Source organism: Boeremia exigua (genome assembly GCF_020726555.1).
Source record: "Boeremia exigua strain MPI-SDFR-AT-0100 chromosome Unknown C7974scaffold_1, whole genome shotgun sequence".
Classification (NCBI taxonomy): Eukaryota; Fungi; Ascomycota; class Dothideomycetes; order Pleosporales; family Didymellaceae; genus Boeremia; species Boeremia exigua.
Genome location: NW_025763518.1, coordinates 1,790,200 through 1,813,607, shown reverse-complemented (window position 1 = coordinate 1,813,607; position 23,408 = coordinate 1,790,200). Strand labels below are relative to the sequence as shown.

The following is a 23,408-nucleotide window of genomic DNA, read 5'->3' as shown; positions in this document are numbered from 1 at the left end:
GTGTGGGCTTAGCCGGTGCTTGGCGGCGCCTAGCGCTGAATGCACGTGATCGTTGCCCACGTCGCTGCTCCACTTTGCCGGAACAATGTCAGCCTCAGCAATTCGAACACGATCTCTCAATATGTTGTGGAAGCCTGACAGGTTGGTTGGGAACCTCTTCCCGCTCTTCAGCGCAGCCAGAGAGTGACATTCAAACACATCGGAGCGGTCGATTCAACGAGTGCCAGTCTCCTTGGGCAGACGACCACATGCAAGCGAGCAAAAGTCTGCAAACGTCACAATAGACAGGAGACAGCTAACTGGTGATGGGATTTGTGCAAAACATGACAGGCGTTGAGCCATGGCAAATAATTCTATTCACTGCAGCTAATCTAGACCTCCTGGCCGGACGTAGTGGTTACATTCGAGCCACTGTTGGTCATAAACCGAGATGCACAGATCGTTGTGGTCGTTCTTGACCTCAACCCCTTCAACTACAGGACACCCTTTTCAACAGCGGCAGCTTCAAAAAGCTCACTTCAAATTCTCCAAGTTCCTCTGCAATGTGTCCCAGTTCGTTCCTGGCCCCGCATTGAACATGAGCCGGACATCCGGGTTCGCCCTCCTGCAGACATTCACCGCGTTCTCAAACAGCTCCGTCTGAGTTGGAATAAGCCGCAGGCCTGAACCGAGGATGATGCCGTCGAATTTCTCAGAACGGAGTTTGTTGTCTAGCCACTGTAGGCCACCTGCAGTATCGGCGTCGTCGATCTGGTAGGAAGTGACATCGACACCCGCTTCGCGGATGCGTTGCTCGTCGAGGTCGATGGCAGATTGGATCTGCTGGGGCGTGCCGTATAGCTCGCGAAAGTAGGCCGGGATGTCGGCGTGGACAGTCAAGCCAGTGACGATGATCTTGAGATCCTTGGTGGAAATAGCTGACATTGTGTTCGTTGTGTGTGTTGTACAACTTGGTACTGTAGGTGAGGACGGATATGTTGATGCTTGGACCGGCCACTTGCTGATTCTATATATCTGTCTACTTTGCATTAGTTACACCCCGCTTTCGCCGCCGTTGGAATAGCGAGTGCTCGGTCATTCGGACTTCGTAGTTAAGCTTGATCCACTCCACTGTCAAGTTATAAACCACGGTTCGTTCTCAGAGCTAGGATTTGGTAATCTACGTGGGTCAGTCTTACGGCGCCTGATCCAGATCGACTGCTTGGTCACACTAGGCACGTCAGCTCTCGGAACTCCACCACTGCGCCAAGCCCTCATAATCTCCACCTCACTTCTAGACAATTTGCAAATACTATTCTGATACACTGTCAGCGCTGGCGAGTTCTATTGTAGTATGATCTGCGCTTATAGTACACATGAAGCATAGGTAGTCCTGCACCTGACCGTTTCTACCTCCGATTCCGCAACCAGCAACGACCGCCACCACCACCACCTAGGTATCACCCTATGTACTTTCCGCCACAAAAGATGCATATATCGCAGGCCTGAAAAAGCACGCTGGCAAGTGTGACTTCAGACTCTGCTTCAGCCTCTTCTCTAGAATCCTGTGCCTGCACGAATTCTTCACTTAGGACTGGTGTGCTGCAAATACCACAGTACTTGGTGATGCCAGGCGCCTGTATAGCTATGAAACTGACACCACACCGCGGGAATTCGTGACCATTAGCGCAAGCAGCGGTAGTAAGATCTGTGAAGGGTATGGGTGCAGAGCAGAAGTCGCAGTGATCAGTCGCAATGGCCGTGCCCTCGAGTCTTGGCCTGGCCTTGATTTCGGTTTGGTTGGTCGAACTCGATGCAGCCCCCTCCGACGTATGTTCCGTATCCATAGCATCGTCATCCAGCATGGCAGCTGACTGCTCCGCTTCGTGTTGTTCCACGGTCTCGGGTTCTGCGTCTCCAAAGAGAAAGAGATTATCGATCAAGGCAACCAGCCGCTGATGGTGCATAAGGATCTCCTGGCTGAACGCCGTTCGCAATAAAGCGGAAGGTAGTTTCTGCAGCATCGTAGCGAGCCGGTAAGAAATGAGAGTTCTTGCGAGCTCATTGGAGGCAGTGTCGTTGACAGCATGAGATACCAATATGCTGTATCGGTCTCTTAAATTATTCTCCTCGAATATCGCACAAGTCTTGAAATTTGTGACGTGGTCTTCCAGGTCGGTCGGCGCGGTTGCAAGGACATCATTTCCAGATGCCTTCAGAGGCTTGTAGGCCAGCAACAACTTGCCAACAGCTTCCTCTGCGAATGCAGGCATCTGATCGGCGTCTTCGACAGTGTTCTCTGCCAGCTTTTTTAATGTAAAGAGGACACCTTCTGCAGTCGTGTTCCGAGATGGGAAGCTCTCACGAATCTTGCCGTACTGTCGTAGTGTGCTAAGCGCGATTGTTCCACGCCGATCTGCTGGCGGGCCATACTCGATCGAGTCAGAGGGGTGCAGACTGTTACACGCAGCGATGAAGTCTCCTAGCGGTGAGGATGTGAGACCCCACACTTTTGTCTTGCTGTGCCCTTTTAAATCGTTTTTGACACTGAAAAGAACCATACTATTCTCAATTTTTTCTTTCCAGTTGGGAATCTTGACACTTGTCAAGCCACTCGACAATTTCGCCACAACAGCAGTCGGGGATTGTACGGTTGACAGCAGTGAGCTGAAGTGCAGATGGGGCGAGGGCTGTTTTTCATAGTCCCAAGCTACACCCGACACCTGGTCCCAACGACCATCGAGATCGTGCTCGGCTTTGTCTACGATCGATGCATCGTTAACTGAGATAGTCAAATAGACCAGCCCTGAATTTGTGAATATTGCCAACGTAGCTTGACACTCATTGTCAAGCTTTGGGCACCAGGACATAGGGCCACTGTATCGTAGACTTATGCCTGGATATGTGACTTCAGCTTCCAGCTTGAACTCATCTTTTCTCCAGGTGACCAGTCGTCCTCTGACCTCTTCATTGGTTGCGTAGACGACAACAGATCGATAGGAATCGCCTTGTGCGACCCAAGGACTCCAGGCAATATGTGAAATAAATCTCTGCTGCTTCATCAAGTCGCCGAAGAATAAGGGGTCGGTAAATTTGGATTCCTCTCTCGGCTCAAGCGCCATGTGAGTGAACACAGTTGCCTTCCAGCTTTGCGATGAACCGAGGGTAGAAGTTGGCGAGTCTACAGACAAAAACAAAAGCTGGTTGTCATCATTTGCTACGGTGATGAATTGTCGACCGTACGATGTCTGTGTTCCCATTGTGTTGGTTGCATGAGGTAGAGCTGGCGCCCATGCAAATGATCGGACGCGAGTTCTGAGACGCATCTGTTCCTCGGCGTCGGAGGAAACATGACTGGTTTGCATAGTCTCGATTTCAGAGAAATAATCAATGAGCGCGTGATTGACCAGAAGCCTCCTGTTCCAGCTCGACTCGTCTTGAAGCTTGCCTTCAGCTGACCACATTGAGAGCACCAAGTTCGAGGTGAGCACTGCGAGAGCACACCGCCGATGCTTTGCAAGGCCAGGCGGTGACCAGGCTATGGCAACAGGCACACTCGGCGATATCTCTTCGCCGACTGAATAGTTCGACAACGGTGCAGGGTCCTTGACTGGTAGCTCGTCGCTCGAGAACCAAGGGACCTGGAGTGGAACATGCTGCCACTGTGGAACGTCGTTGTCTCGCTCGTAAGACACGGTATTTGGAAACTAAACTACTGTCAGTGATTGTCGATCGCTGTTTGGTCTCAAAAGCTCACCAGTAGTTCAACTCGTTCGTCAGAAGCTAACGCAATTATGTTGTCCTGCGACCAATCGAGCGCCTCAACACATGATGGCCAGCACCTCAGCTCTGTCACGTCCGCCATGATTGTTGGTATTGGTCTGTTGTCGAAGCGTTTGTGCTGGATTTGATCATGGCATCAGACGCAAGCAATGAAGTGCCTTTGCACGTGATGTTTGAATTAGCATGTGACTTTGCCTGGATATCACCGCAGCATATCAAGTTTCAAATCCTGGCGTAAAATGGCACTTAGGTCAAATGCGTTCACTTCGGCTGAAGCGACGAGTCGGGAGAACACAGCTCGAATCCAGGGTCCAATCTCGCGCCTTTCCCATTCGACACTAGCGACACCTTATCGATAGGTCGGCATTGGAAAATTCACTTTTTCTCTCATCGCTCCCAGCCACTGTCCCGATTTTTCCAGATATTCAAGATGGGGAAACGATCAATCTCCGAGGTCGGCGATGCGGAGCTGTCCAGAAAGAAGAGCAAGAAGGACAAATCCGAAAAGTCGAAGAGGAAGGACGTTGCGGACGCTGTCGAGACGAATGGCGATAGTGTAGAGGTCTCTGAGGCCCAGCGCAAGGCAGCAAAGAAGGCAAAGAAAGAAGCAAAGGAGGCCAAAAAAGCAAAGAACATCGAATCTGCCCCTGCGACAGAAGACGAGGATGTGGCAAAGGCAGCCAGGAAGGCAGCGCGCAAGGCGGAGAAGAAGGCGGCCAAGGAAGCAACGAGCGCTACCACAACAGCGCCTACCTCGGTCGCGACATCAGCAGTCGCCTCTCGAGTCGAATCCTCCGCTACAAGCCCCGAGCCCTCTACAGATGGCGAATACCAGGAGGACAAGGAGCTGTCGCAGCTCCCTCAGTCCGAAATCGACGCCTTCCTCACCAAGCACGCTGTTACGATCGACGACCCGAAGCCAGGAAAGTTCCGCCCAATCATAAACTTCAAGTATCTGCCCATCAAGAACGAGGCGTTTGCCAAGTTCACAACACCAACCCCTATCCAGGCAGCAGTATGGCCCTCGCTGCTTTCGGGACGGGATGCAATCGGTGTGGCGGAGACAGGATCTGGCAAAACGCTGGCATTCGGTGTACCTTGTGTACGCTACATCCAGTCCCTGCCAAAGAACAGGCGCAAGGGCGTGAAGGCCGTTATTGTTTCGCCCACTCGCGAGTTAGCAGTGCAGATTCACGATCAACTGGTCACCCTTGCTGGTCCTGTTGGACTTGGAGTTGTCTGTGTATATGGAGGTGTACCCAAGCCTCCTCAGATCGCAGCTCTCCGCACAGCTTCAATCGTTGTGGCAACACCCGGTCGCCTTAACGACCTCGTTGGCGAGGGCACTTGCGACCTCAGCAACGCCGACTACGTTGTGCTTGACGAAGCCGACCGAATGCTTGATAAGGGTTTCGAGGAGCCCATCCGTCAAATCATCACACAGTGCCCCAAGAAGCGGCAGACCCTCATGTTCACGGCGACCTGGCCTCCGTCGGTGCGTGAGCTAGCGTCCACCTTCATGGTCTCACCAGTCAAGATCACGATTGGTGACAATGTTTCCGGCGAGCTTCGCGCCAACATCCGCATTAAGCAACAGGTTGAGGTCCTCGACCCTCGGGACAAGGAGCAGCGCCTGATCCAGCTTCTTAGGCAATACCAATCTGGCAAAAACAAGGATGATCGTATCCTAGTTTTCTGCTTGTACAAGAAGGAGGCCACGCGTATTGAGCAATTCATCCACAGATCAGGCTTCAGGGTCGGCGGCATCCACGGCGATCTGAGCCAGGACAAGCGTACTGCTGCATTGGCGGCATTCAAGGAGGGCAAGGTTCCGCTGCTCGTAGCTACTGACGTGGCTGCGCGTGGTCTGGATATCCCAGCTGTAAAGGTCGTCATCAATGTGACTTTCCCCTTGACGGCTGAAGACTACGTTCATCGAATTGGTCGAACGGGTCGTGCCGGTCAAGATGGTCTTGCGATTACGTTCTTCACCGACCACGACAAGGGCCTATCTGGATCGTAAGCTTATCCTAGTGCAAATCTACGTTCGTACACTAACATCAAGTAGTCTCATTAATGTCCTCAAGGCAGCCAATCAACCCGTACCGGAAGAGTTGATGAAGTTTGGCACTACGGTGAAGAAGAAGGGTCATGAGGCCTACGGAGCGTTCTACAAGGACACTGGCGACATGAAGGCAGCGACGAAGATTACATTTGATTAGGCGTCTGAGGTCACCTTGCAGCTTGCCGTACACATCTCGTTTGCCAGTCGGCGATGCAAGTGTTTAGCTGCATTGCCCTGCAGCTCCAAGCGGGGATTGGTTTAGCATTTCCTAGCGGAGGCGTTTCGGCACACCTCAAAAGTCCCGAGTAAGACCGCACTATTGTGATTAGAAGGAGTCTATTGTGGGTTACAGAGCATCAAATTTCTACTGCTTGCGTCAGGATCACCCCATTTTTTAAATGTGAGGTCTGTGTCACCTCAAATAAACGCCGTTCATACTGTCTCTGGGTCGCCGTGAAAACATGAGCATCTTGAACGCCAACTGTTCAGCCACCAAGGCTCTGGGGCTGGCCATTCCAAATCCACGTGCCTAGCGTTCCCACACCTTTGGTAGCAGGAACGCACCAAAGATTGCACCACAAACTCTCCACCTTCCTGCACCCTCTAGCAGTTCGTCACCGCTCCCATTTGATGGCCTTACCACCTTTACCTGGCTTTAGGCACGCCTTGGTCGCAGTCTATCGTCACTAAATTGCGTTAACAGGTCATCGGTGACAGCCTGACCACGCCATTCCCGCTGCCAAGCAGTCCCACGCGAAATTGTCGTGCATTTACACGCCGTGGGTGGCATGGGCGCAGTCTCTGACGCTTCTGCTAAGGGGACCTCGGGGAAGCGTGTGGGTTCGCAGAGTGCCGCAGGGTTTCCAGTGCGATTTTGATTGGACGCTGCTGTACTTCCGGATGAGGTCGCCGACTACCACATCGCCGACTGCTGACTGTATGGCCTGTGAACACGAAACCGCGAATCCTTCATTCTGCGTCCGAACGGCGAGGGTAGACGGGCCTAATATATATCTTTCTACATAGACGCAACGTATGCAAGAAAAAGTTTTTTTTTAATTCTACGCTCTCGCTCGGTTCACTTCTCCCTTTCCTTCCACACTGTGACGACGCGGCTTTGAAGTGGACGCTGGCGATTCCCTGAAATAGTCCTTCTGGCCGCGCAAAAACAAAGGGCTTCAACCGAGTGGCTTGACCTGGCCCGCGACTGTCTGCAGTCTTCGTCTCAGGTCTTCCATTCATTCTTGCACGGTACAACTTGCATCACCGCGCTGTCACATCTGCTTCTCTCCATATCCGAAAACACGGGCTCGCCAACATGTGCAAGAAGGCAGCATGCGACACATGCAGTACGTCGCTTAACTCCGCTATCTCCCCTTAGCCTATTCACCGACCACTCACTCCGTCATGCCCGTACTAACACTACCCCCTTAGACAAGACCACTTGGTGGGGCTGTGGCAAGCACGTCTCCGGCGTCATGAACCACGTTCCTACAAGTGAATGGTGCACATGCATGCCGCGCGTGACGGTCGACGAGAAAACATATCCTCCTATGGGCACGCTTGCGGCTGCGTGACTAGATGGGGAATGTGGTTCCCTTGGGTCATCGAGGGAGAAGTATCTCTTCTCGATGATCCAGGGCATGAACGGTGGACCACATCCAAATCACCCGAAACCAAAGCCGGCAGCAAAGACATGACATCAGGGGAAGGCGAAGGACGGCGACGGACTGGTAGGGGAGCACCAGGAGCATAACAAAGAGAGAGCCGGACCCACGAAGGGGAGGGACCATATCAGTAGACAAGTGGTACGGAGGGAGCAGTTGATTATGAGCACATCACGGCGTTTTTACAGAGTGTGGGCAACGCATAGCGTACCTCGATGGCGTTTTCTTGCATTCGAAGGTTTTAACCTTCTCGAACTATCGAGCATTGATCGCAGTGGAATTGACAGCGAGAACATCGCTCCAGCATCATCATCATTTCAATATGACAATACATCTACTTCGAGCTTATCGTCCAGACTTGAACAAGTTGAACAAGCAAATAACGCCGTGCTGACCATGACCAGACCCAAGGTATCATATCGCATAACTCATAACAGACAACACAGAAACCGTGATGCACAAACTCTACCCTGATGCCTGTACAACCTTAAATCCCTCAGATAACATCTTCTGAATATCCTCGTCTTTGTGCTGGAGGAAGCCTAACGTATACTCGACATCTCGCCATTGCCGCTCGCTCTCAGCACGAGGCAGGCGGGCAGCGAGTTTATTAGCAAGCTGCTTGGCTTGCTTTTCCTACTCAAGGTTAGTAACGTATACACACTGTTGTCGGAAGTGGCTGATGGGCTTACCTTCTCGATGTACCCAGCAAGGTACTTGATGATGCGTTTGAAGGCATCTTCACTGAGCCCGTTATCAGCACTGAGGGTGCTGAACATGTCGACAAATTGATTGTAGATGGCATTGTCTTTTGTAGACAATTCGCTGAAAAACTGGCGTGCCATCTCTGCGATCTTCTTGTCCCTATCCTCAATACACTTGGCCATCTCGGCGAGCTGACCCTTGACCTTGACCTGTCCAGCCAGAATGAGGAAAGTCAACGTCTGGAGGCAGGTGCGTTTGACACTCTGATCGTTATCATCGAGTCGGCGGTACAGGAATTCAGTGTCTTGCTCGACTAGGTGATTGAAGCATACAGCCATGTCACCAAGGGCAATGACAAGGTTGCTTCGAACGATGGCATCTTGACTACGCTCAAGAATATTGAGCAAAAGGTCGAGGTTACTTTCGCAGTACTCCTGGCTAACGCACATGAGCTTCCCTAAACATAGCGCAGCTTGAGCCTGTAATGTTGGGTGGTTGTAAGAGATATTGTTGGCGCAAATTTCCGACACCAGGGGGCCAAAGTTGGCGAGAAGAGACTGTGGGCCAAATAATAGTTCTCGCTCGCGTACATGAGCAATGGCATCGGTGAAGTCATCCTCGTTGGTACCCGCCATGAGATCAAGATCATCTGCTTCAGGGTCGGGAGCAGGCGTCGGATCCTTAAGCGCGCCTCTCTTGCGCCCCTTCTTCATAGGTGTAGGCTCCGGCGCTAGAGATTTTCGAGGCGCCGTTTTCTTATCCTTCTCTTTCTCAGCCTTTCGACGCTTGAACTCCAACTCGCAGAGTTCGAGATGGACAATCTGTTTGATGGCAACGTGTCCGACAATGAATAGAAGCTGCGACAATGCTAGTGCCGAGTTCTGTTTCTTCGGATTCGGAACCTCGTTGACAGGCGCGTCAGGCATCTCTTCGCCACCATCCACATCCATAGGCTCAAAGTCGTCGCTTTTCTGACCCGAGCTTGTGTTTGGCCGGGAGGGCGCCTTTGGAGCGAACACGCGTTTTGCCACTTGTCTGATGATCTCTGAACAGAGCACATCAGGATGCTTGGACAGTACATAGATCGCACTGATTGCTTGATCTGCGACTCCGAACCATTCCTTGTTGTCAGACTCCATCTCGCACATTGCAGCCAACCTTATCAAGACAGCGTGATCGTTCGGCAGCTTAACGGACGGAGCGGGAGCTTCACCAGCCTGCAACTTTCCGGATGCAGCACTGATTCTTCGCAGAGCGACGCATGTGTAGCGAGCAAGCCCGAAATCGCGACGACCGAGTTTTCCCAAACCAATCTTCAGGCATGCTTCCATCTCTTGCACAATTATGTCGGGCGATGAGAGCGCCAACATGCCAAGTACGATGATGGCACCTCGACGCTGCCTTACGGATATGTCCTTCTTTTGGTATCCGTATATGCCCCACAGCTTCTCAATGACTAGGCTGTTAACCAGGCCTTGCTTCATCATAGTGCTGAGGAGTTGTTCAAGGGATATGAGATCCGCCGGAGTTGTGTCGAAGGTCAGACTAATCATACCTCGGGTGATGTAATTAGCGGCCTGGTTCGCGTCACAACCTGGAGGCGCATTGAAGAACAAGTCCTTGTAGCAGTCGATGAGGTGTGCTTGAACGCCTTTGCCTTCGTCGCTGTTGCCTTTGGTCCAGATAAGTCGAAGCATCCTCTTAATACCAAGCCTGGCATTTGCAATCTTGTATGCATCGATTTTGGTGAAGAAATCCATCGCTTCGATGACCTCACTCTTGTTCTTCGAAGAAAGCAGCTGCATCACCTGCTCGGCCGCGTCATTGATGACTTCGATGAACCTCAGAGCTTGTCTAACAAAGGAGCGAACCTTGTTGAACTTTTCAAGTTCTTGGACAGTCTCGCGGTCCTTCGCTACCTTTGCAGCTGCAGCATTGTGCTCTTCCGCACTCATCTCGCCTGGATCCTTTGCGACACCAACATCTGCTTGAGTTGCGTCGATCAGCATTGATTCATCGATCTCGCCTGGTGTCCGCTCCTGAAGCTCTTCTGCCGGAGGTTTCAGCGCCGCGATACTCGCCTCGATGCTCTCAAGCCCCTGTTCCCAGATTTCAGTTGACAACAGACCACCATACATATCCGCAAAGAGATGCGTCTCAACGAGTTTCGATAGCAGCTTTATGGCGTTTCGTCGTACGTTGCTACTCTTGTCCTTCAAGCTTTGTTCGGCGTAGTCTGCAGCCATCTGCCGGCGCTTGCGCGCTTGTTTCGAGCTCATATGTGGCAGATCGCAAAGCTTGACGTAGACCTGCATAACTCGGCAACGGCAGTAGGGATTAATATCCAAGAACCGCTGCTCAAGAACCTCAAAAAAAATGTCCATATTCCTCTTGTGGGCATCGCTGCGATCGTCCTGGCTCAACTTGCTGAGCATGTTGATAATATTGCCGCATACCTCGATCATAGCGCATCGCAGAGTGTACGCCTCACTGTCTAACAAGTTGTTGAGCAGCGCTCCTTGCCTGACGATGAGGTTCGGTAGCAGCTCAGAAATCTTGATTAGAAATATCGAGACTGACTTGGGGCCCTTCAAGTCTGTGGCGCTGTACTCCTTGGTACTAATATCCTTGAGAACATCTTCAGCCAATTGAGAGTAATCGTAAGCGTCGGCCAGGGTATGGAGGAACTCGGCCATAGGCTCAGAAAGGTGTTCGAAATACGTGAGGCACTGGTTAATCGATGTTTGGGCAGTGTATGCGTGACCATGATGCTTTACAGCAATACAGAGCACCCTGAAGCAGTGATTCCGGATGGCGGTATTCTTAACCCTGGCTTCGTTCTCCAGAATGTGGTACACTGGCTTTGTGAAAAGGCCAATAAAGGTGTCTCGCTCTGACGTCGTGACGAATATGCGGCCCAGTTTCAGTTTCAACACTTTGCTCACGCGATCGAGCGCCGTCTCGAGTTGTGCCGCTGCGTCCCAAGTCCCGTCCTTGCTACTTCCCGTCTTTGACTTTCCTGTCTTGCCCCTCCCTCGTGCTGCTGGCGCCGAGGCCGACTTCTCCAGCGCTCTTGTTTCGACTGCAGATATGGTCCATCGTAACAAGAAGGCGTACATTTCCAGAATGGTCTTGTGGTGTGGGATCGCATCTTGCTCTTCAGCTTCGAGATCGACGTGTACGATGTCGGCTTGTGCAGAGAGTGCAGAAACAAGCAAGTCGAGGATCTTGCCTAGAGCGGTCGGGGGTATTTGCGAAGAATTTCTGTAAAAGAGGCATGTCAGTCAATGATCTGTCACCACTTTGCGTGGAAAGGCGGGGCAGCTGGACTCACTTGAGCAGGAATTGGATGGTGTCAAAAACAGAACTGTATGTGATCGCATCTGGGTTCTCCGCCACTGCATCAACCACAGGGTTCAGCTCGCTATTGATCAAGGACAGCGATGATAGCGCTTCTGGATCCTCTTCACACTCCTGCAGTGCTTGCGGCGCTTCCGTGGTTGGGATGGTTGAGGGATCGCTGTCAAACAGCTTGATCGCCTCATTGATGTCGAAATCGACGCGCGCCTCCATGTTGCGCAGAGTCGCGTGAAGAGAAAGAAAGGAAAGCACAAAAGAATAAGAAGTGGCGACACGGCGTTGTGGCAGACCGAGTGTTGTTGCGAACAAACGGACGATGCGGGCTGCTAGTCGGAAGGCACGCTAGGGGTGTTGTGTTTATTTCTTGCCGCATTTGGTTGGCGGTCTCTGTCGCGTCTTTTAAACAATGACCGAGCCAATGCTCTCACACACGCAAATCACAACACATCCGTCTGCCAACACCCACCATGGCGAAGGCTCGTGTGTCACTGCAACGCCAGGCAGAGCAGATTGATGTGCACGAGGATGAACAGAAAGAAGAGGAAGTCAACTCCGAACTGGGCGAAAGCATGGATCCCCTCGATGAAAGCAGGCACACAGTCGACAGTAGTGATGAAGAAGTTGAAGATGCTGTCGCCGATGACATGGCACGGTTCGAAGAGACATTTGCGGGTATCACTAAGAGGTTTCGATTGATTAATCGTATTGGTGAAGGTGAGTTTACAGGCATTGGCCTGCCATATGCACGGTCACATGTTGGGGCTCACAACGTCAACAGGCACGTTCTCAACCGTATATAAGGCTGAAGATCTGGAGTACGACAAATACGACAACGATTGGGATATTGAAGAGCGCGAGAACAAGAAGTGGCCATCGTCAGAACATCGCAAACGACAAAAACGACCACATTATGTTGCCATCAAGAAGATCTATGTCACAAGCAGCCCGATCCGTATTTTTAACGAGCTCGAACTGCTCTACGATCTCAGAGACTCGGACTCGGTTTGTCCTCTTATCACTGCCTTCCGTCATCTGGACCAGGTCGTTGCTGTACTACCTTACTTCCAGCATCGCGACTTTCGCGATTACTACCGAGATATGAAGATATCTGAGATGCGTCTGTACTTCCGGAGTATGATCACAGCACTTCGAGCGGTACATCAGAAGAAGATCATCCACCGCGATGTCAAACCAACCAATTTTCTGTATAACCCGGTTCTGCAGCGTGGAGTCCTCGTCGACTTTGGATTGGCGGAGCGCGAGGGCACAGACTGGCACCAATGTGCATGTCATTTGTCGGATGAGGATCGCCGTCACAGAACAACTCACAGCGTATATGCACAGACTCAGTCCTCGGGTCCCAACTCCTCCAGCTACCCGAAGAACGACACACGAAACAGCCGCCGAGCCAATCGGGCAGGCACTCGCGGCTTCCGTGCTCCTGAGGTGCTCTTGAAATGTACACAACAGACTTGCTCCATTGACATGTGGAGCGTGGGAGTCATCTTGCTGACCATGTTATCTCGTCGCTTTCCGTTCTTCCACAGCGCGGACGATATTGACGCATTGCTCGAGATCGGTACCATTTTCGGTCGCAAGAAAATGAGGGAGACATCATTGCTACATGGTCAGGTCTTCGAAACCAACATTCCCAGTTACAGCGAGAGTGGGCACAGCCTAGAAAAGATTATCCTCTGGTGCACAGGAAGGACTGGTGACAAGACTGCGCCGAAGAAAGAGCTAGCAGATGACGAGAAAGAGGCTACGCAATTCCTCTACCGCCTCATGGAGTGCAATCCAGCCAAACGCATTACTGCTGATGAGGCCCTCCGGCACCCATTCCTTGCGAAAGTCCAAGAGGACACTGAAGTGGAAGACGATATGGACGACCTCGTCGAAGAGTAGAACGATGGACATTAATGAGGAATGCACTCACGATATGATCAAAGAACAGGAGGCGTTTGGACACGGCATTGATCGCTTAAAGCATAAAGTTTGGAGTTTTTGGCCATCTAGGGACGGCAACCTGATGAAACATTGCGATACCCTCATCCTTGTATACTACGAGCTGCTCATTGCATTGCTCAAGACGATAATACAAATACAAGGAATACGAACTCCCAGATCGTGCAAGTGCTAGGTTATGGTACAATAACGCTCGTCTTATCTTCTGCAGAAAATACAGGATATCATACACCATCACTTCTCGCGTCTCCGGATTCACACAACCTGCTTCTTCGCGTTCGCAGCCCTCTCTGCAGCATGTCTCTCCGTACGGTTCTTGATCTTCTCTGCCTTCCTCCTGTCGCGCTTGGTCTCTCTCTGACCTCCCTGCCCTGCGTGTGCCTGGTTTCCGCCCTTTGCCGCTCGTGTCTTCTCCATCTCCTGATGTAATCGTAGCTTCTCTACAGCCTCTTCAAGCGTGGGGATCTTGACACGCTGCGTCATCGCCTCATGCAGCCTCATCTTGCTCACCTTTCTCCCCCGGTCTGCCGAGCGGACATCCTTCATCAATCGCTCTTGCACCCTCAGCTTATCCAGCTCCTCTGCATTCAGCACTTTCGGTCTGTTCTCCACAGGTTCGCCGAACGGCGCAATGATCGCGGTGACAACGTGACGAATCGTCGAGCTTGTGCGGTGGCCTGAAGTGATACGGACAACGTCTCCTTCGACAAGGGAGTTGTTCGGGTCCGACACGGTGTAGTGCTTGTGCGAGGGGAAGTGCTTGCGGAATAGCTTGTTCCATTCCTGGCCAGCAATGCGGACTTTGACTGCGCGCGACATCTTTCCGGCGGATACGACGACGCCGACCTTTTGCGAGGTTATGTATTTTTGCACCAGAGGCGCGGCTGTGATGGCCTCGGTCACTGCTTTTGTTGCCATGGTGGGTGTGTGAGGTTTGAGAGCGCACAAAGATGTTCGTTGCGCTCGGCGCTGTCGATATGGCGACCTGAGCTGTGGAGAAGGGCAGACGGCAACTCAATGCGTCTTTGCTTGTATAGTCGAAGGGTTGGAATCGCCGATACGCTGACGCTGCCGCAATCGATGCACGGAGATGCTGGGCCTCTCCGCAAAAGTTCGACGCGCAGTCGGGCGCGCCAAGCATTCCTCCGATTGGCTGTCGTCTAACTGCCAGATATCCAAAGCTCCAGCGATTACATCTTCGAGTTTCACTTCGCTCTTGTCTTTCACGCTGACTGTTGCTTGCGCTGGCTTTGTTGCGGCAGTAGGTTCCTGAGATTCATGTAGCTTCTTTGATCTCTAGTCATCCCTACCTTTTCTCCTCGAAACGCTTCAACATTTCAGCGTACCACTACGGGTGCTACAGATAGGACAAGATGTTCATACGGATAGCGCAATTGGCGCTCCTCCTGTGCTTTGCACTGCTGGTTCTCGGTGCAGAAGACTACTACAAAGTATGTCGAGTATTCTCTTAAGAGTGCGCCTAAATTCAAGTTGCGCCCAGTCACTGACCACTTCTGTTATAGCTGCTAGGTCTGAAGAAAGATGCCTCCGAGCGCGAGATTAAGAAGGCGTACCGTACCTTGAGCAAGAAGTTTCACCCAGACAAGAACCCGTATGTCGAACGATCTACTTACCTCCCCCACCCCGTCCCTTGAGCTTCACTGACACAATTCAGTGGAGATGAAACCGCTGGTGAGAAGTTTGTCGCAGTGGCCGAAGCCTACGATGTCCTCAGCGTCGAGGAGACACGCAAAATCTACGATCAATACGGCCACGAGGGCATCGAGCAACATAAGAAGGGCAACGGCCCGGGTCAGCGTCACGATCCCTTTGACCTCTTCTCACGTTTCTTCGGCGGCTCAGGTCACTTCGGACACCAAGGCGGAGAGCGACGAGGACCTAATATGGAAGTCCGCGTTGCCATCCCCCTACGCGATTTCTACAACGGGCGCAAGACGGAATTCACGATTGAGAAGCAGGCTATCTGTTCTGCTTGCGAAGGCTCGGGATCTGCAGATGGACATGTCGAAACATGCGGTACCTGCGGTGGACGCGGAGCAGTCATCAGGAGACAGCAGCTCGCACCAGGGCTCTTCCAGCAGGTTCAGATGCAATGCGATGCCTGCCACGGCAAGGGCAAGACGATCAAACACCCATGCTCTGTCTGTCACGGCAGTAGGGTAGTCCGCGAGTCCGAAACCCACGAACTGGACATCGAGAAGGGCATGCCCAAGGGTGTGCGCATTACTTACGAGAACGAAGCCGATGAGAGTCCAGACTACGTAGCCGGAGATCTAATCGTACACCTCGTGGAGATGGACCCAGCACTCGGTGAACAGGACCACGAACGTACCGATGGCACCTTCTTCCGCCGCAGAGGCCCGGATCTATTCTGGCGCGAGGTACTGTCGTTGAGAGAGGCCTGGATGGGTGACTGGACACGCAATGTCACGCACCTGGACGGACACGTCGTCAAGCTATCTCGCAAGCGTGGCGAAGTTGTACAACCGAACATGATTGAGATCCTCAAAGAGGAGGGTATGCCCGTGTGGCACCAACAGCTGGAGAACAACGATGGGCTTCAGTACGGTAACCTGCATGTCGAGTACGTTGTCGTGCTACCAGACCAGATGGAGAAGGGCATGGAGAAGGACTTTCATGCCGTGTGGGACAAGTACAGGAAGAAGAGTGGTGTGGTTCTTGACCATGCACTTAACAGGCCGGAAGGTGACATCAAGATGCCGGAAGCGGATGGCCATGATGAGTTATAGAGTATGCGAGACGACTTTTTGCATGATATGGATACCCGCAGGTGGATTGGAGTCGTGGAGTTAGTCCGTGAACAGTACTGTCGATGCGAACAACGAGTAGATCTGCAATGTATAGAGCGAACAAATTCAGCAAGTATCTCCCAACCTTGGCTTTTCTCACTAAGCAGACCCCGCGCCGTCGGTTCATTTCTCAAGCTGACTTGTGCCCACTTGAGTTTTGGAGATGGGCGCGCCTCATAGATGAACCGAGGTCACACTTCGGCCCAATTGTAAGTTTGATCTGCCCTACCCAGACTCCTGTACTCCCTAATAATAGAACGTGGTGCATTGTAGAGAACTCTAATTTTGATGTTAATCTAAACTTGAATTTGAGTCTTGACTCCAAGCCTACATGTGAACTTGGTGTATTTATTCTGTCAAGAAACACGCTACAAACATACTCGCAAGTCGATCGGGTCTTGTCATACTTAGGTAGACTACTAGTGTACTCCAAACTTACTGATGATAGGTCGAATTGCAACCTGTAAATGAGGCTCTACAACTGTCTCGGAACTTGCGTGCCGATCCATGTCCTTGGCTAACTCCACACCCTCACCTGCAGGCAGCACCCACGAGCATGACTCCCGTCCCCACATTGCAAAGCTGCGAAGCTCCACCAACGATCACCATGGCGATCACACCCAGCCTCGCGTATTCTATGTCTATGTTCGTATCTAGTCTCAGGCAACATCGATACACATCGTCATTTCCCAAGTCGTTTGTTTGCTACTTCCTGCGTCACAGGTGCACCTCCTCTTCTGTTTGCTTTTCCGTTCTGCGTACCTAGGCACTCCGAAACTCTATAATAGATGGTAAACGTCCAACAACCAGGCTTCACCAATTCTCTAGCGTAGCCATGAGCAGCCTCAAGCGTTCGAGATCGGACCCACCGCCGCCTATCACTGTGGAAGACACGGCGACTGGCGAGCCGCCGCAACCGTCGCTATCGCCTACTGCAGGTAACTAAGCAGCCAATAGAAGTCGAGGCTCCGACTAACTAGCAAGCAGAGCGAGCCAAGACCTTCGATGTACGGTCGGGTTCTGCTCTCGAGGACTCGGAATCAGATGCTCGTCATCGTCAAGGTGGTCCCGGACACAAACGCAAGCATAGTCCGAACCTCCAGTGGCACGAACAATGGACCGACGAAAGCTGGCAACATGGTCGCGTCCTGATGATAGACTATATTGGAAAGAGACATAGTCCAGAGGGCAAGAGAAAGGTGGTCAGTCAGGAATTTCGTGATGTGGGCAGCCTGCGTAGGTTTTACTCGAAGAAAGACCGCTCGCAGCAGGCACTCAGGGTCATCCACGTACAGAACGCGCCTTGGGCCGTGCGCTTTCTATTAGGCAAGTTTAATATCGATGGAAAACATGACCTACTTGGAACGACCTTCAGCAGATGGGCACAGCACGAACGACCAATGGTACGAAACAATAAACCAGTACCTAATGGGAGGACGTTCCGGGCTCAGCACGATCCTTGGAGAGGCATAAGCCGTGCTGCATTCAGCTGTGACTACCTGAAGCACTATCCAAAAGGAAAGGTGCAAAATGCCAAAACTGGGACCAAAATGATGGAGCTCAACGGCTATGACACGGACGAGATGCCTTCTCATGCCTACGACGCCCTTGTGCAGCGTCTCTCGGTCTACATACAGCTGAGTTCCTCCACGCCTGGATCAGCAACCGATCCCGACATACCCAATCCCTACAACGAGGAAGACTTCGAGGACTACCAGCGCTTGAAAAAGTCTTACGGCGATGTCAACGCGAACGAGCACAGGGAGAAGTATATACCCAAACTCAACACCTTGGACAATGGCAGTACCATTATCGTCTTCGAGTCATCACAGTCTGGCGATGTTAAGGACACGCTAATCGGCGCTCGACAAGAGGTGGAATCTCGCTGGCGTCGTCTCACTTTTTATCTTTCGCGTGCGGAAGCCTCTTCTAACGAGACCTTGACAGTGCAGTGCACAGATTACATTCTGAAAGACATCTTCCAGGCTCTAGCTTACAATTGGACCCGTTTCTTCGCAGCTTGCGAGACCCACGTGGGCATCCTCGAAGACAAGATATATGACAATCCTGCCGATGAGTCCCGCGACCAAGAGCTTTGGAGCAACAGTGCCCTGTGGCTGAAGGTGGAGCGTTTGGTTTGGAAACACCGCGACATGGTCGACGACATGCGTGGCTACCTTCAAGAGCTTGCGTCTGGTGACCCTAAAGACCAGGAATGGTTGGGAAGCGCACCCTCAGAGTTTGAACGCCTCACGAACCAATGCGAGCGCGACCTTATCAATCCTACAAAAGATCTCGCGGACTTGATGTACAAGAGCGTAGGTATCCGGGATGCCCGGCATTCTCTGCAGCTTGGCCTGTCTATGTGGCGCCTTAGTTGGATTACCTTTATCTTCTTGCCATTGACTTTCATGTGTGGCTTCTTCGGTATGAATGTCGACACTTTTGAGGGCAATCCTAGCATCAAATGGTTTTTCATCACTGCTATTCCAGTCCTGGTCGTGGTCCTCGTCTTGTGGTACGGAGTTAAGCACTCACTCTCAACACAACGGCAAAACCCACTCCGTAGAGGAGTCTACGAGTCCTTGTACCAGAACTTGGCGAACGACTATCCGCACTTGTGGACGAGCCGTGGGCCCAAATCTGACATCACTATGGTTGGTACGTTCGGGCTGCTCAAATGGCGACTAATCACACGGTGGTTTGGCAGCGAGAAGCTGCACAAGACGGGCGACTACAATCCTGCAGTCGACGAATTCAGCTCCTGGTCGCGCATCAAGCGATACCTCGTTAGCCGTTGGCTGCCTGAGCTTCGTATCGTACTCGCAGACACGCTACCCCAGAGCCAACGATTAAACGACGACCAGTCTAGGAGTATATCAAGCTCAGGAAATGACATAGGCGCCATCGCCGAGCTGATGACAATCGCTACGCCTATTGCAATGGCTGAGACCGAGCCTGTCGCTGCAAGCAAGTTGCAAAGTCGCCTGCAAGCAACCCGGCTCAAGAGTCTGAGCCCGGCAAGAAGCAGAACAAGCAGTGATGGAAGTAACAGTGAGGTCATGATTGATGAGCGGGGTGTTAGTGAAGACGAACGGAGCGGCGACGAGGATAGAGACGGGGACCGAGGCAGGTGGGATAGGAGGCAGCAACTAGACGTTCCGTTTCCTATGGGGAAGTCGATGTGAGTATGCTGCTGCGGCCTGGAAAAAGTACGTGGGAGACATGTGTGTTGAGTGGCGTCTTGGGGCCATATGAGCTATTGATGACAACTATGGACTACAGGTTCACGAATAACGCCTCCAAAAGATCCCTAGAAATAATGCTATAGGGTGGGGAAAAAATGTTCGCCAATTTGCGCATTGCCCCAAATCCGAGCCTAGGGACAAATTCTGTGCCCTCGAAGATTATCCAGACCTAGAACAAGAACCCGATCCTCAATCACGACCTTCGACGCTCAAGAGCGTCCTTAGCGGTATCTCTAAACGAGAAGCCGTTGAAGAGCCAGTCGTTGGAGTGCCTTCCACGCCACGGATCGCCACCGGTCGCCGTCCTCCCACTATCTTGGAGACTTGGTCGCGGTGCTTTGGCAGGAGCTTGGCTTGGTGTAGGTTGCGAGACGTGACGGGTGTGCTGGGGTCGTGCTGTGGAGAGTTGTTCGGGCGGCAGAATCATTGATGTCTTTGTATCTGCTCGGGACCGGCTTCTTGAACGCTCGCGCAAGCGTTCGGTAATGGCGCCGAAGAATGCGCGTGATGATGGTGACACTGGGGCAGATTGAGGAGACATCTGGCCGGTTGATTCTGTGGATTTCTGGGAATCGACTGTGGATGTGCGGATTGGTGGTGTTGGTTGGAAGTTTGATTGGTCGTGTGATGACATGCTTGCTGTTTCGTAGCTAAATGACGATGCAGTGTGTGTACAGTACGATTGAAGCGATGAAGTTTGGTGAGATCGTGTCAATATGCGATGGCAATGTGCTGCTTATGAATACCAATTGAAGATGCGGCTCAAAGGGATGGATTTCAAGCGAGATATCTACAATACACGACGGTCACGACCTACCACCTTTTGCTGCAAGTTCGCGAGTTGCATGGCTAGCGGCATCGTCGTTCGAATGGGGGTGTCGGTGACCAACTTTCTCCACCCGAACACCACAGCCAATCACCGCCCTCAACGCCCCGACAGAATGCCTAATCTGTCGACCGTCCTGTCGTTCGCACCAAAATCTCACCGACTCTGACATGCGGACCGACGGTCTGGAGTGGGTCCACGAACTGCAACCGACCGACAACGCACAGAGCCCAGAGTTCATTCCTGATCAAGACTTGATTGCGATGTAGGGCAAGCCAATCAACGCGCCGCCGGTGAACAGCTGCCTTGAAACCAAGGTTTTTGTGTCACCCGCTTGCGACTCCAGCACTTGGTTGCACCCGCTGGTCTTGAGTAGGTACTCGGAAAAGACCGATCGTACGACTCCGACCAGTGTACATTGATTTCGTTTCAAACAGTGACGATTTGCCATTTCGGTTTGTTCTGTGCGGACGCATTCCACGCCGCTGCGCAATGTTGGAGATCGCGGGCCTTCGTTTCATGTGAGGGCAAAGATCATGCGTACCTCTTGCCAGATTGGTGTTGCGGCCAGAGCGCAGAAGACAACGGCGGTTCCGTGGTCATGCAGGCAAACTAACGCGCCATTCAGTGCCGCGCATACATAGTGCCGTACCATTTGACTGTTCCGGCGGTTGTGGTAAATGCGTTCTACTGTGGTATCAGGCGTAGGTAATGTGGGTGGAGACCGGGGACCAGGGAGTCGCCGATCCTGACCAACCTTTCAAATGTGTGAGTTAAGCGAATAGATATTGTTCAAAATAGAAATTCTATCACCAACTACTCTGTGCAGAACTGTAATTTTGGGGATGGGTAGTCTTTGCTTGTTAGTCACTCCAAGACCCACCTACGTTATTTATGCCAGTATTGTGATCGCACCCTACAGTATTGCAGACGCCGTCCCCAGTTGTTCAAATGTCTATGAATAGTGCTGTAGAATTTTCTCGGCGACAAAAGAAATGCATCCGTCGTTCTCTCTGCTTGGATGGGCCAAAAGGGTAGTTGGATCCATCACTCTACAACAGCAAAAAGTACGGTATTTTCCAATTCAATCATAAGAAGGATGATGCATCCTCCGGGAGTCGAACCCGGGCCAATTGCTTGGAAGGCAATTATCCTACCGTTGGACCAAGAATGCTTGATGCGAATTCGGCCAATAGTTGAATATATATACTAGAGTTGTAAACATTCATGGCTGCATTTGTCAACCATCGCCGGACCTCATCTTTCTTGATACGATCATTTTGAATGGTAGTCTCTCGCTATTTTGCTCACGCGAGTCATGAATCCATCTTTTCAAAGTATTGAACCTCAGAATACCTACCAAGATACACGGCTAAAAAATATATCAGTCCAGTAGCCCATCCTCATTCAGTCAAAACTCCTATTAAATCTTTTACCTCATGTACATACAGAGCAGACAATAGTCCATCATACATCTGGCACGGGGTGACAAATGGCAAGTCTCACGATCAAAGAACACCAACAAAAACGAGGAAGACGGCGTGTGGCTATCTCAGTATACTGTTATATTATACGTCAGATACGATCCCGTCTTTTACTCGACTGACACTATCTTGTTGGGGCAAGAATGTAATGACATTGTTGTAACTCCGCCATAACATAATTCAAACGCTAGGGATGTTTTCAGTAGAAATAGCAGCAAAACAGTGACTCTGATTGCGGAGCAGGCTCTTGAATTTAAGATGCAGCGTCAAGGTTCGGGACCTTGCCTACTTCCTGGCTTTCTCCTGCGGCCCCAATGTCTCTATTCTCTCCTTCGACCTTAACAGCATCGCCCTCCTCGCTTCCACCTCCATACTGGACTCCCTCTCTCTCTTGGAGCTGATACACAACCATCCCATTGAGCGCATGTGGATGCATCTCGAAGTCACTCATCTTCACCATGTTTCTCTCTCCTAGCCACTTGCTCCCGAGCTCATTGCACTCCGCCAGCTTGGCCTTCTTTTCTTCGCTCTGCGCAAACGCCCCGTAGTCGTCCAAAATCTCGTTGCCTACATACAGTACGGGATCCTTGCCTGCAAGGAATATGGGCAGGAGGATGTACCAATCCACGAAGGGACTGAATACAAAAGTTTGAGGCGTGATATGCGTGGCGATGTCATCTTCACAGACGTGAATGGATAGGAGGGAGAGAAACTCCTGGTCGAGGGGGGTGAATGCAGGTTCTTGGGCGTAGAGTGTTACCTCTCGAGACTTCCCAGCTGCTGGCTGTTAGTTTCCATACTAACTGCGCGTACAGAGGATGAGGGAGGCCTACAATGCGAAACGACGGACTTAAACAGGACGAGCTGCCACATAGCTCTGTGCCTGTGCTCCCAGTCACGGCTGAAGCTGCCAATGCCAATGCACACAGCATTTTCCACAGCCCCTTTGGTCTTCGCCAACACGCTCTCGAGATGCTGCGCGCACGATGTAGTGTTCCATTTCTCGGTGCGGTTGTGGAAGTCCTGAAGCAGCTTCTCAGCCGTCAGACCTTGCACCAGGTCTGTGGGCATTGAGCCTGCGTGTGCATTGTTTCTGCCTGCTTTGCCTTTCTTCTTGCCATTGCTGACAGAGAGGTTTGATAATCCGTGGGTAATTACTGTCCAGCCATCGTCTGTGTCGACTTGTTGCCGCTTCACGCGTCCGCGGCCGCCCATGTTCGAGGTACTAGAGCTTGGTCCTTAGGAGTGGCAATCATTGTCGACGAGTCATGTCGATTCAAGACATAGCTGTCATCGATTACTCGTGTGTGGTCTTTGGTCGGCGGCGACTGTCAAGCGCAAGAATATTTGGAGAATGTTGGGTGGGGCGATGACAACGTGGGGCAGATCTGGCTCAATAACTGTGGGGCGTATCGACAACTCGATCCCTGACATGAATCCCATGTTGAGTTGCTGGTTCCTCGCCGCGGGCCTGGGCAAAAAGGCTCTGCGCCAC

General features: G+C 51.8%; 10 protein-coding genes and 1 non-coding gene across 11 annotated transcripts; 4 read left to right on the top strand and 7 right to left on the bottom strand.

Annotated features, from left to right (window-relative positions):
- Positions 1-86: 86 nt before the first annotated feature.
- C7974DRAFT_382948 (uncharacterized protein) lies at positions 87-1,299 on the bottom strand. Its single transcript, XM_046140722.1, has one exon. The coding sequence runs from the start codon at positions 1,027-1,029 to the stop codon at positions 514-516; it is 516 nt and encodes a 171-aa protein (XP_046002876.1). The 5' UTR covers positions 1,030-1,299; the 3' UTR covers positions 87-513.
- C7974DRAFT_382947 (transcription factor IIIC subunit delta N-term-domain-containing protein) lies at positions 1,292-4,056 on the bottom strand. Its single transcript, XM_046140721.1, has 2 exons — positions 3,737-4,056; positions 1,292-3,686 (listed from the first exon to the last, which is right to left on the bottom strand). The coding sequence occupies exons 1-2, from the start codon at positions 3,842-3,844 to the stop codon at positions 1,440-1,442; spliced, it is 2,355 nt and encodes a 784-aa protein (XP_046002875.1). The 5' UTR covers positions 3,845-4,056; the 3' UTR covers positions 1,292-1,439.
- Positions 4,057-4,160: 104 nt separating this feature from the next.
- C7974DRAFT_348830 (ATP-dependent RNA helicase dbp3) lies at positions 4,161-6,267 on the top strand. The gene is made up of 2 exons (XM_046139419.1): positions 4,161-5,781; positions 5,831-6,267. The coding sequence occupies exons 1-2, from the start codon at positions 4,193-4,195 to the stop codon at positions 5,982-5,984; spliced, it is 1,743 nt and encodes a 580-aa protein (XP_046002874.1). The 5' UTR covers positions 4,161-4,192; the 3' UTR covers positions 5,985-6,267.
- Positions 6,268-7,824: 1,557 nt separating this feature from the next.
- Positions 7,825-11,920, bottom strand: C7974DRAFT_459841 (non-SMC mitotic condensation complex subunit 1). Its single transcript, XM_046146120.1, has 3 exons — positions 11,534-11,920; positions 8,187-11,463; positions 7,825-8,130 (listed from the first exon to the last, which is right to left on the bottom strand). Exons 1-3 carry the CDS (start codon positions 11,770-11,772, stop codon positions 7,960-7,962), a joined length of 3,687 nt encoding a protein of 1,228 aa, XP_046002873.1. The 5' UTR covers positions 11,773-11,920; the 3' UTR covers positions 7,825-7,959.
- Positions 11,921-11,967: 47 nt separating this feature from the next.
- Positions 11,968-13,622, top strand: C7974DRAFT_14989 (kinase-like domain-containing protein). Its single transcript, XM_046135759.1, has 2 exons — positions 11,968-12,273; positions 12,338-13,622. The coding sequence occupies exons 1-2, from the start codon at positions 12,027-12,029 to the stop codon at positions 13,462-13,464; spliced, it is 1,374 nt and encodes a 457-aa protein (XP_046002872.1). The 5' UTR covers positions 11,968-12,026; the 3' UTR covers positions 13,465-13,622.
- C7974DRAFT_14987 (uncharacterized protein) lies at positions 13,623-14,606 on the bottom strand. The gene has a single exon (XM_046135757.1). The coding sequence runs from the start codon at positions 14,440-14,442 to the stop codon at positions 13,780-13,782; it is 663 nt and encodes a 220-aa protein (XP_046002871.1). The 5' UTR covers positions 14,443-14,606; the 3' UTR covers positions 13,623-13,779.
- Positions 14,607-14,732: 126 nt separating this feature from the next.
- On the top strand, positions 14,733-16,437 carry C7974DRAFT_348824 (uncharacterized protein). The gene is made up of 3 exons (XM_046139418.1): positions 14,733-14,975; positions 15,048-15,136; positions 15,200-16,437. The coding sequence occupies exons 1-3, from the start codon at positions 14,898-14,900 to the stop codon at positions 16,293-16,295; spliced, it is 1,263 nt and encodes a 420-aa protein (XP_046002870.1). The 5' UTR covers positions 14,733-14,897; the 3' UTR covers positions 16,296-16,437.
- Positions 16,438-17,190: 753 nt separating this feature from the next.
- On the top strand, positions 17,191-19,543 carry C7974DRAFT_407825 (uncharacterized protein; the record flags this gene model as incomplete). The annotated part of the gene is made up of 2 exons (XM_046143271.1): positions 17,191-17,293; positions 17,343-19,543. The coding sequence occupies 2 exons, from the start codon at positions 17,191-17,193 to the stop codon at positions 19,541-19,543; spliced, it is 2,304 nt and encodes a 767-aa protein (XP_046002869.1).
- Positions 19,544-19,670: 127 nt separating this feature from the next.
- C7974DRAFT_14961 (uncharacterized protein) lies at positions 19,671-20,418 on the bottom strand. Its single transcript, XM_046135755.1, has one exon. It carries the CDS (start codon positions 20,235-20,237, stop codon positions 19,797-19,799), a length of 441 nt encoding a protein of 146 aa, XP_046002868.1. The 5' UTR covers positions 20,238-20,418; the 3' UTR covers positions 19,671-19,796.
- Positions 20,419-21,532: 1,114 nt separating this feature from the next.
- Positions 21,533-21,603, bottom strand: C7974DRAFT_t5. The gene has a single exon. It is a non-coding gene; the product is annotated as a tRNA-Gly (tRNA).
- Positions 21,604-21,987: 384 nt separating this feature from the next.
- Positions 21,988-23,318, bottom strand: C7974DRAFT_14944 (uncharacterized protein). Its single transcript, XM_046135749.1, has 2 exons — positions 22,747-23,318; positions 21,988-22,690 (listed from the first exon to the last, which is right to left on the bottom strand). The coding sequence occupies exons 1-2, from the start codon at positions 23,126-23,128 to the stop codon at positions 22,167-22,169; spliced, it is 906 nt and encodes a 301-aa protein (XP_046002867.1). The 5' UTR covers positions 23,129-23,318; the 3' UTR covers positions 21,988-22,166.
- Between the last annotated feature and the right edge of the window lie 90 nt (positions 23,319-23,408).